General features: G+C 40.2%; 1 protein-coding gene across 1 annotated transcript; it reads left to right on the top strand.

Annotated features, from left to right (window-relative positions):
- Nucleotides 1–835: 835 nt before the first annotated feature.
- slc6a7 (solute carrier family 6 member 7) lies at nucleotides 836–10,142 on the top strand (the record flags this gene model as incomplete). Its single annotated transcript, XM_079236082.1, has 14 exons — nucleotides 836–901; nucleotides 3,038–3,269; nucleotides 3,763–3,894; nucleotides 4,409–4,616; nucleotides 5,404–5,542; nucleotides 5,651–5,785; nucleotides 5,903–6,006; nucleotides 6,094–6,218; nucleotides 6,454–6,566; nucleotides 6,657–6,794; nucleotides 6,892–6,991; nucleotides 7,444–7,562; nucleotides 8,143–8,316; nucleotides 8,423–10,142. 14 exons carry the CDS (start codon nucleotides 836–838, stop codon nucleotides 8,591–8,593), a joined length of 1,956 nt encoding a protein of 651 aa, XP_079092208.1. The 3' UTR covers nucleotides 8,594–10,142.
- Nucleotides 10,143–12,474: the final 2,332 nt, after the last annotated feature.

Genomic DNA, 12,474 nt, shown 5'->3' with positions numbered 1-12,474 from the left:
TTTCACACCAAGTCTAGCCTTGCAGACGGATATTCATCTATATATTTCAGATATTCAATAGCCAACAAGATAAATATATGAATTATATCATTATTTAATAATGATTTGTATTGTCAAATCTTTTAAAATACAGCAGCAAAATCATGAAACAATGCCACGGGGCAGAGGGAAAAACTGTGACTGATTAACTCAATGTTCAATCCCTATACGGTTTAAACTAATGTTACAATTTCCAACATTTTTCTTTTAGGTAGCTTTGTGTATATCTGTTCATGACCTCAAAGTAGGCCTATTTTGTCATATAAGTACCAGGTATACTAATGTTGTTGATTCGGTTGGTAGTGTGACTCAGGGTCAATCAAGATGTCGTACTACTACATACTTTTATGGTACAACAAAACATTACACTTCATATTCTCTTCATAATAAAATCAATAATTTAGTAACATTTTATTTTTTTATTAAATGTTGATGGTTGGATGATATTCATTGAGGTGGCCCACCCCGGATATCCCTCCAAAAACATCTTTGAATCAGCTCTGCCGTCATCTCACAAAAGGAAGGGCAGGTAAGGGAGGAGGTGTCTCCCCGTCCTCCCTTTTGTTCACCGCTTCCTCCCTCCTGTCTCCTCGCCGCCCTACGTCCTGCTTCCTCATCTCGTCATCGCCGATGTCTCCCTGCAGTGTCACACTCGGCTAACACAGTCCGTACTTCCCAAACTGCCACTACAAACTACAGCATCATGGTGCACTTCTAAGAGAACTCTCCCTGCCACAAATATGGATTAACGAGTGGCGAATAAACAGGTGAAGCACCGCCCGCGCCGGGGGTGGAAATGCAGGACGAAAGCGGCAAAGCAGCGCTCCAGAGCCCCGCAGGAGTCAGCGGCACCACCGCGCAGGTAGGAGCGCAGCTTGTGCGGACTCCTCACCGCGAGGTCCACAACAAACACACACACACTCGTCTTTTGTTAGACTGTGGGACTCCATTGTCATTCAATGTGGGCTTCCGGGGCTCTCCTCGGGGTGAAGGTTACGGGTCGGGGGAGGACAGGTAACCTGTATTTAGAAGAAGCGGTCGAACCTGTCCGTCCACATCACGCGCACCTTTCAGGCTCGTCACACTGGAGCCGGTGGAGATCAACCATGTGTACTCAGCAGCAGCTGTGTTTGCTGTGACTTTTCTCAAGTCTTTGTACCGCAGACACCCTGGTGGTTATGATTTAAACATTTTAAGGCATTCTCGATTGTGTGTTTTCCCGGTAAAAGGGGTTTTGCAACGATCAGTTGTTTGTTCACTTAGTTGGGATGCAACAATCCGACTTTTCCCGATACCGATACCTGGACTTTTCCAACTCAATGTGGAAGTGACTGGAATAGTTATTATATGTAAGGCATCAATCAGGCTTGACGTAAACATTGCTTTCCTAATGTAAAATATAATCAATTAATTATTTTCTGAATTGTTATTTATTGCTGAAATAATACAACGTGGATGTAAACGCATCTTCAAAATGAATAGGGATTTCAGTTCATGGTTTCAATTTACTGCAGCAACAAAGTGGTCAAAACATATTCAATAATTCAAATTCCAGTATTTATACATATATGTAATGTAATTGATTGGCCCCATTGTCACTGAAACATGATCCTACTATTTGAGTCAGTATTGGCCTAATGTTGGTACTGGTGCATCACTATTGATTAGTTGATGGACAGAAAAGTAAGAGCCAACCATTTAAATAATCGATACATTTTTGCAGTGGTTTTTCAAGCATTAATACTAAACATTACCTAGTTATAGTTTCTCAAAGGGTGAAATAAGTACATGGGTATGTTATATCTTTTTGTAAGCTCTATGATGTATTCTCTGTGGTGCTGCTATGGCCAGGACCTTTGCCTAAATATTTCTAATCTCAGCGGGGCTCTTTTCTTAAGTGAATTAATCAAGAAAGTAATTGAGACAATATTAAGTAGATGATTCAATACTGAGAATATTCATAATATATAATGCAGCTTGTATTATTTATCTACAAATGAGCTTTTTCCAGATTTTGCTCTTTTAGCCCAGCCTTTGATGCTGTTCATTGAATCATATTCAGTCCTCTTAGTTTTCCCTTGTTACTGCAATTGGTTTGACACATTTCTTTGTTAAGTCATCTTGTCAACACAACTACATTATGCAGCATTTTAACTTCCTGGGTCCTACTTTGACGTCTTTATGCCTCCATATATCATAGATGTTAACATGTTCTCTTTGTGCATGTTATGTGAAAAATGGGGACACAAACAAATCTCAGAAAGACATCACAACTTGGATGACTAAAAAACTTACGCATGCTTTTAATGAAGTTGCATGGTTATTGTTTTTGTGTCATTGGAGTAATTGGTAACCTATTCATATTTAAACGCTTAACAATGACAGTAACAGCACATAAAGCAGAAGTCCTGCTGTTATCTTAGTCAGACTTCCCCCCTGAGACCTGACATGAGAAAATAGTTCCTCTCTTCTTTAGAGATGGACGACCTGCGTGAGGGAAGAGGAAGTAATCTAGTTGATAGTTTTAACACCTGACACAAATATTGTTTTAGAATTTATATAAACGATCTACACACAGTAAATAAAATACTGGGGCAATTTTATTGTATTTTGGGTCTATAGCACCGACCCAGTACTTGGTAAAGTTTACCAGGTGTCCATGGGCACAACACCCCTGAGTCCCCAATCACACCTAATAAATGTGTTATTTTAACCCAGTAATTATGTCATATTTACATTGTAACCAGTGAATGTGCTGTGTTTTTACTTGATAATGTACTCAAACAATAATACATCATTAGAATTGTCATTGGTTAATTTTCTGCTGCTTGATTACTTGAGTAATGAACTAATCGGTTTGCACTGTTCTATATAATCCACATATATACAACTTTACTATTTTGTAATGAAAAATCAAATGGAATTGTCAAATTCCAGATTTTCATTGACGTCTGTATTACTGTACATCTCTGACTCTGTCAAATTTTATTTTATTTAGAATTCAGTCCACTTGAACGGGCATACTGTCACTCAAAATGGCAACAACTCAACAGCTACACCTTCACCACAGCCACAGTGCGACTCCAGAGCCCCGAGTCCTGTTGCAGCTCCGATTAGCCCTCGGGGGCAGTGGGGTGGGAAGTACGAGTTCCTGCTCTCCTGTATTGGGTACTGCGTGGGACTGGGGAACGTGTGGCGTTTCCCGTACCTTTGTTATCGCAATGGAGGAGGTAAGCCGTCTACAAGCAGGTTCACGGCCCTCTGAAGCCTCAAATGCTTTAAATGCTTGGATGTACCATCCGTCTAAAATGATTTGTTCCACCCATGTGGGCAAGAGGCCCTCTCTGCCCTGCCTTTGGGTGTGCACTGTCTTCCTAATCATGCTGGCAAACTTTCCACACAGTCCTAAGCTCCCCGTGGCGGGCTTTAGTACTGGGAGCCAGAGCGCAAAGCATCTACTAATCCTAAAGGTGTTCCTTGATTACACACCAGACACAAGGTCTGCCTGCCTAACCCAGCCCACTACACTATACATCTCCATCTGAATTCCAACATGTTGGAGCTTGACTAACAGTAAAGCTGAATAACATTGGTCTGTGAAGCGCCACCTCGACAGCGGTTGTGTTAGTTAACCTGCCTCTACAGGCCATCTACGTCCTGCTGCATGTCATTGCAGTGGATACACCACCATTCCTCAAACTGCCATATTTTTATTCTTCACAGGTGTGTTTCTCATCCCCTACTTCATTATGCTGTTTGTCACGGGTGTTCCACTGTTCCTCATGGAGCTAAGTTTAGGCCAGTACGGAGCAGCCGGCCCCATCACTGTGTGGAAATGCTGCCCTCTGCTCAAAGGTAACACCCCCCCTGTATCATTATGCCTTTGTGCCCAGTATTCACCCACTTACAGACACTGTAGTTGCATCACAGTTCTACATTCATGGAATCTTGATCTCCCAGTTTGAAGTGAGCAGCATCCCAAGTTGACATCAAAATGCCTGTGTCACCAGTCAGTCCATGGAAAATAACTGGCTGACTCGCATCCCATCATCACCTCACTGAAATACGTCATCCCAACCCTAAACATGCCTGAGAGCTCTGCAGCTCCTAAATATAAACATCCGATAAAGAACCAGAAATAGAGCCAGAAATGTTTTTTGTCAAAGTAGTAGTTTTTTTAAATTTTCAATTGGAATTAGTGATTCACTCTCATGTGTTCATTAAATGTATTTGTTGTTTCTTCTACCACTTTATGCAACAGTGGGTTCATAGCTACCTGTATACTGAAACGAGCCATCCGATATCTAAAACGGTGTTATTTACATAAGTGTATACTCAAAGATACTTAAGGCTGTGTCTCTTTCTGAAGGTATTGGCATTGGGATGCTCTGTGTGTCCACGCTGGTGTGCCTATACTATAACATCATTATAGCGTGGACGTTTTACTACCTGGGCAGCTCGTTCCAGAGCCCTCTGCCCTGGTCCTGTGATGCTGTGGCCAATGTGGGTCTCTGTGGAAACACCACTGGTAATAGCTCCACTGGTAAAGGCATCAGCCCCACAGAAAAATTCTGGAAGTAAGTTTCCCTTTCTTATCTGTGAAAAAAAGCCTCCTCTACATGTTTACGAAGGCTGCTTTCGAGACAAATGACCCATGCATCTTCATGTTTGTTTTTATGTACTGTTATTTTATGACACACTATCCACTGCTTTTTGACAAACTTGTAAATGGCTCTTGCATTATGCGGCACACACCCTGGTCAAATACTTAGTTTTTCTTTAACAAACACATATATTCTTTACAATGAATGGACTCTTCAAACTGGTTAATGTGTCACCTTTGCAGCTGATATTACTCAGGACACTTTGCATCAACACCTTTATATGATGCCTGGAAATATATTTAATGACACAGTTTAACACCTAAAACATTAGAAAAACAGTTGTAAATCCTTATGATCTTAATACTTTACAAGTTAAGTATGACAGTTACTCCTCAGGCAGCCACAGTGCCTCAATGACAGCATACAGTCTGTTTAAAGTAAAAGTGAGGGTTTATTGATATATGGCAAACAAACATACAGAGGCAAGGTACAATATCTAGGGCAGTTTTTGACCCCATCACCAGAGTAAAATTGCAAATCAATGTGTAATACATGACAGTGTATTGCAGTAAAACTGCCAACCAATGGATAATGGTCCTTTTCTTCAGACGGATGCCTCCACTCACACTTTTTAATACATCCAGTTTAAGGGCCGTGCCCTCTTCATTGTGTGTCAGTCAATGCGTTACAATATGTGGCAATAGGTTTGGTAAGAGGTGTGCTGTTTTACATGCTTGTGCTTGACTTGTGTGCCTTGTAGCGAGCAAGTGCTGGGCGTCGTACACAGTGAGGGCCTCCATGACCCGGGTCCTGTCCGGTGGCCCCTGGCTCTGTGCCTCCTGGCTGCCTGGGTCATCATCTTCCTGTGTATGCTCAAGGGCATCCGCAGCTCTGGCAAGGTGAAACCACACAAAGTTGTTATTGTCAGCTCCCACAAAGCTCCCACACGATCCTGCCCTTTTGCTGCCATATCATGTCTAATGTGTCTGTGCTGTCTGTGTTTTCAGGTGGTTTATGTAACGGCTACCTTCCCGTACTTTGTGCTCATTGTTTTGATCATCAGAGGTGCTACACTGGAGGGCTCTCTTCAGGGCATTGCCTTCTACCTCACACCAAACTGGAGCCGATTAGCCAATGCACAGGTACTTCTGAGGGTAGACATATGAGGCGGAACAGTCTGTGACAATGATTTGCTGCCGCTTTATAAATAACTACATGTTTTCATTGTTTAACACATATCTCTGTCTGATGCTTTGCAGGTGTGGAATGACGCGGCCTCACAGGTATTTTACTCCTTGGGTATTGGCGTTGGAGGGCTGCTTTCTATGGCCTCTTACAATAAGTTTGACAACAATGTCATCAGGTGAGCTTGAACTCTGATTTACCATTTGCTCTGTTGTTGCGCTCATGATGGGTTTAGTCTTTTAATCGTGGTTCTTTTCCATTTCAGGGACACTTTGATTATCACCGGAGGAAACTGCTGCACCAGCTTCTTTGCGGGATTTGCTATATTCTCAATCCTGGGTCACATGTCATGGAAGAAGAGAGTGCCTGTCGATCAAGTGGCAGATTCAGGTAGTCACTGCGCTCATTTTGTTCAACAAACAATCTTTTTTCCAGATGTCCAGGCTGACCGAATACACTTTTGTGCCCATCTTCCTTCTGAGGCACCATTTCTTTGTGTAAAGTGCCCTCTATTACGGAGCAATTTAAAATGTTTGCTTAAAATACTTCACTGCATTTTGTATTACACTTCTGTGTTGTGCATATATTTCCTTCTTGACCTTTTTGTATTCCGATTTGCCGTCAGGTCCGGGGTTGGCCTTCGTTGCCTACCCAGAGGCCCTTGCTCTGCTGCCGGGCTCTGTGTTCTGGTCCATTTTGTTCTTCCTCATGCTCTTTATGATGGGGGTCGACACTCTGGTAAGGCCACATGCCACGCAAAGACATTTTCAGAAATAAAGATGTACGAGTCCCTATATGTTCGATACCTTCTACTCTGCTGCTTCACAGTTTGGCAACATGGAGGGCATCACCACGGCCGTGCTGGATGAGTTTCCGCACCTCCGAACAAACACGCTGCACAAGACTTTGTTCTTGGGCGCTCTGTGTTTTTGCTTCTACCTAATGGGTCTCCTGTTAGTGACTAATGTGAGTGTTTTACACTGCAGTAAGTGATGCATGACGCTGCAAATGCATCTTCTCTGTGATCCCTCTCAAATTCACCGTGCTGTCTGTGTCTTCATAGGGAGGGATTTATTGGTTCACTCTCATTGACTCCTTCAGCACTAGTTTCGGCCTCATCATCATCACCCTCTTCATGTGCATTGGCATCTCCTTCTTCTACGGTAGCCCATCACACACCCCTAACCTTCTCATCAAACTTGTCTAACACCACATCATCGCTCTATATGAGTTTCAGTGATCCGGGACTTGTGAAAAACTTGACTTGATAGTTTCCCTTGGTATCCAGCAGTGTTTTATCTACTACATATCACATCATTTTACCTCCGCCAAGAACTTTATGTTATGTTTTCGGTTTGTTTGTCAGCAGGATTATGTAAAAAAACTCATTACATTTAGGAACAGATACAAATCACAGAGTGGACATCCAAATATGTTTTCACTTCCGTTAACAATGCCAGATAGGGCACTTGACCTGGGCAGAGGTCCATGCTCTCCGAGTGCCCTTCTAGTTATTTATTGTTTCAGTGTCCACCATTTTGTCAACACATTGCACACATGATCTGTTATGCTCTGTTGTTCCTAACACGCAACTCTTAATGAATACTTCTATTAGGAGTCAACCAGTTTTGTCAGGACATCATTGATATGATCTGCCCCTGCCCTGTCTGGTGCGTCAAAGTGCTGCTTTACTTCAAAGCATGCTGGGTTTTCTTCACTCCATTTCTTCTGCTGGTGAGTAAACACATGAGTATTAATATTGGCATTGGTTGTTAGTAGATGCAGGAACAATATGACGTCCACATTGGTTATTCATCATTAGTATGACAAATGCTTTTCAGAATCTATCTATTAAGCTTCTATAAATGCAACTGATGTATTGTGTCTGTGTATCTATTTCTAAAATCCAAATGCACTGAAAAAGGTTTTATAAAACGTTTTCAAAATCAAGGTTATTTATATAAAGGGTAATTGAGGGGTGAGACACTGTTCTGTCCCAGTGAGTGAAAAACATCTCATCAAATGACTAAAGAGTTTATTGTAAACTGAGGGAGAGCAAAGTATGATAACTTAATTACCAACTGCGACAAAAGTTCCACCAAGAAAACTTAAATAACATCACTACTGTGCTGGAATCTACACAACAGCAGTTGTAAATAATTCAAGAGGAGAAACTGACATTCAATCTGAGTCCCCCCCTAGTAGTATTTCTCTGCTGGCCTTCTCATTCACTCTTCTGTTGCCATTGGGGCTTTTTCTTGTTCGGATGACACATTCCTCTGCTCCCCCTGTGCCTTTCCCCTTGCTGATGTAGTTCATCCTGACCTACATCTTCATTGAGATGTACAACACATCACTCCACTACGGGGCCTATGTGTATCCACGGTGGGGTAAAGCGTTGGGCGTGTGCATGAGCGCGACCTGCTGTCTACAGATCCTCATCTGGGCCATTGTGGCCATCTGCAAGGAAACGGGAACTCTGAAAGAGGTCAGTACCAGCACTATCTCATTGTGTCATTGTGAGGTCCGGTTGCTCCTCTGTCATGATCACTGTGTAAGAAGGTTTACGACTGTCTCTCGCTTCTCTTTTGCAGCGTTTCCAGAAATCGATTCGACCTCTGAATTCCTGGAGGGTGAACAACCTGAACAGCACCAATAGAGTAGAGGAGCATGTGGCGTCCGAGAGGGTGGAGGCTCCGTTCACCGTCACGCTCACAGATCATGACTTTATTGCGATGAACTGGGAGATGGGAAGCCAGGCCTGACGGCACAAAAAGCAGTGATGAACAAACTATGTTGTCAAGAGACAGAAGCATTTATTATTTTTTGTCTTTATGTTATTCGCGCCAGCTCGGCTCTGGTCGTCGGGTCTGAACAGACTGTTTGTCCTGCAGGGCAGTGTGGATTATTGCTTTATTTATACTATTATGAATGTTGGAATTATATATTTTTAAACTTTTTTTAAAATTGTGTAGAATGTACTGTTATAGCTGTAAAGTTTGGATCATCTTTATCTTAGATGACATAAAAGGACTCTACCAGGCCATTTGGATGTAATGATCCTGAAGAGTATCTGCTGGTTATATTTATTTACATATTAGTCATCATACACAAACAACAGGGAGAAAAAAAGCACAGTGTCTCTGGACTGTTACCTTCAACAACCTCGACAAACCTGGAAAGGTGACCACAAAACATGGGTCTGCCAGGAATATATGCTGCACCGAGTCAGGAATACGTTTAATCCATCTTACTTTTTAAAACAAATGATTACTAGAATTACTGCTAGATTATATAAATCCATCTTTAAAAATAACACTTGTCAAATAAAATGAACTGTTAGGTTCTGTCCCTAGGCCCACGGCTGAACCTCTGCATTTTGAATGGCCAGTGACTGCAAAACATGTAGCCATCAGTTGACTCAGGATACATTTATTTTATCACATTTAAAACTACCTTATATGCTATTAATGTAGACAGGTTTTAAATGGGGCTAACTGTCTAAATATGCTTTGTTTTCCTTAAAACATACATTGATGGAGTCGTTGAGTATCTACACAAGAAGGTGTTTAGTTTTTTTATGTTTACTGGAACTTGGCTTTGATAGTTTGGCATTGTCAATTTCCCCCCTGCTATAAGCACAAAGCCCTCCCTAATCATTGTTTAGCATTGGTTACATGTATTATTTGGAGAGACACTGATAGGTTCAATGTATTTTGGAGGACATGATTATTCTCATTGTATCAATATTTCTTACATTTCTCATCTTTTTGAAAGCGCAAATGTCACTCTGATGTGTGGATCTGCTTAGAAAAGAAATCAATATCAGATTAAATATTATTTATTGGCAAATTGGCCAAACTATTTATAAACGTTATTGAAAATATGTTTTACTAGATCCATTGCTAGATAAGCCCAATTATATTAAATTTGGGACATAAAGACAATAGTAATATAAAGAATTGCTAAAAGACCTCATCCACTTGGACACATCAGTTGCATAATGTTTTGTTTATGTTTTGAAGTGTCAAAGATAAAACCGTTGTCTAGGGCATATGTGCTCTGTTTTGTGTCCTGTTACAAATAAGTGGATGATGATCGATAAAAGAAATCTGTCGTATCTGCATTTTTAAAACGCTGCGTCGTTGTTTTCTCCCTCGGAGCATATTTAAAGCAGGATCACTACTTTTAAACTATTGATTAAGAACATTTTCATTTCACATTTAAACTACTTTTCCTTTTTCGTATGATTGTATGATCATGCCATGAAGTTCCTCTCCTTTTAGCAAATATTTTTGCCTTCATACACCTTGTTGCCGTTCTTTTGCATATTGATGTGCACAATGATTAAATATTTGTATTTTTTTTTGTGACTTTTGGATATTCTTCCTTAAAAAATGACAAATGAAAACTAATTGTGAGATGATTGTATAAAGTCAAGATCAGTTTTATTTATTTTATATTTAGTTTTGCCGATAACACGTATGGTTGCACAAAGATTAGGGTGCAGATTAGGCACAATTAATCCAATGCGTTTTAAAGTTAAAGAAGATACTTCCATTCAAAGTTATTTATTTATACATTTATTTATTCATTTATTTATACTTAAGTCATATTCGTTCCTCCATAAGAAATGGACAGCAAGCTGGAACACATTGTAAACATCCATTTATTTAGATATTCCAGAAATATTCTGATATACTGTAGCTTTATTCTAACTTTGCACAAAGAAGAAACCATTTGACGAACACATTACATTTAAAGGGAACTCCGTTTTTAACGGTGCAATGGCCCTCTGACATTGCATACTATATCATAAAACTTTTCTTTAAAAAAATGTCAGTCATGACATAAAATGAGAGAATATGTAATAGTATGTCATAAAAATACATTAAAAAGTAATGGTAAAGTATATCATTAAAAATCCCAAAACAGCAGAGTTTGTCAAAAATGTTCAGAAATGTGCAGTGTTTGTGTTATCAGGACATTATTATGATATTATTATGATTTTTTTTAATAATTTAAATGTATTTGTATTTTGAATAACTGATATTTTTGATAATCAGGGTGGGGCCTGATCAGCAGGCAGCCTGGAAATACCAGGTGCTGTCAGCTTTTTCACTTCTCCAACAAACAGCAGAGGGCGCTGCTGCTTCACTTTAGACAGAGCTTTGAAGAACATTTTTAAACGATAGGTAAAAGAAAATAGTAGAATAGTTATTGTATCAGTAAAGATCAGCAGAAGGCACACACAGTATCTGAGGGTAGACGTCACACCAGTGTCAGTATCTTTCTCCAGCCTCCGTCACGCACACCCTCCTCTTTTGAAACCACCACGTCATAAAGCAAAACATACACTTACATCCAATTTCTATCTGCAGGACTCTGAGTCATCCATCTTTGAGAAGCTGGAATTGATGCAATACATCAGCAGGCTAAACTTTGCAAATGCAGCCCTTTGCAAAAATAGATTCATATATAATTATACACGTTTTCTACACATTGAAGCAAATCAACTATACAAAATGCAGAAAACTATCTCAGTACAATAACCAGTGAGCCGGTTGTAAGTAAGTCCATACTTATTATTCGCATCTTAGAAAACAGAAACATAGTAGCAGTACCTTTTGTCATAAAACAGTCCATATAATGCCGACAATATTAACTTTGAAACAAGTACACAAAAACATTTCAATATACATGTTTATATGAGGACTAAAACATCTGAAAAATACAAGTGTGTCTCTTTCAAGCACTGCACTATACCAAAGAAGAACAATTGCAACTAATTTAATTAGTAAAGGAGTGCTTGTGGTTTTCAGAGGACTTTGATTAAACTCTATAAGAACTGTGTTGCTTTAAATAATGCAAGGATTCATTGAAACTTGATTATTGCTGTGTACATGGTGGATACATGAATATTAAACCGCCTGTAGTCAAATACTGTTGCTAACATGCTCCCATCGGCCCAGGTTTATTTATTTATTGTGATTAATTAATTTTCTTCTAATGTTGCCTTGGTATGTGTTTGCATCCTTGACTGTAAATAAAATGGCTTTTATTTTGACTGACTCGTATTTCCGGTCACCTGCCATGCTTTGCGTCTCTCTTCCAAAGAAAATAACAAAAGAAGGATTTCGTATTTTCGTTTTTGGATACAGACGAAAATGAAAAAAAACATGGCATTTCTGTATTTTCGTATTTTCGACTAATCTATAAAGCAAACAATCAGAACATACACGGACCCTAAATGACCGCCTACTTTGAATTTATAGTGTGTGTGTGTGTGTGTGTGTGTGTGCGTGTAGTGGTTATGGCGGGATGAATGCTAATGAGCGGATGTTGCGTAGATATTTTCCCGCGTTTTCATCGCGTGGGTTTGGGTTTGTTCGTTTGCGGAGTGTCACGTGATCGTAGTGAAAGGACACTCACAGGGAGTTTAAGAAAAGTACAACGCTATAACCCGGTCCTCATATTTAACTGTCGACAGCAGACGATTTAAACAGACGATCATATCGATCATATGAACTCAGTGTTTGGTTAGTATACACGGAGTTGTAAACACTGATACACGTTGGGCGTCTAACGCTTGAGACACCGGCGACACCGATATTCCGCCGCGCACAGCTGTGACGCAAAACGAGCA

This window comes from Taurulus bubalis (genome assembly GCF_910589615.1).
Source record: "Taurulus bubalis genome assembly, chromosome: 2".
Classification (NCBI taxonomy): Eukaryota; Metazoa; Chordata; class Actinopteri; order Perciformes; family Cottidae; genus Taurulus; species Taurulus bubalis.
Note: the sequence above shows the minus strand (reverse complement) of the source record. Positions and strands in the feature narration are given on the sequence as shown.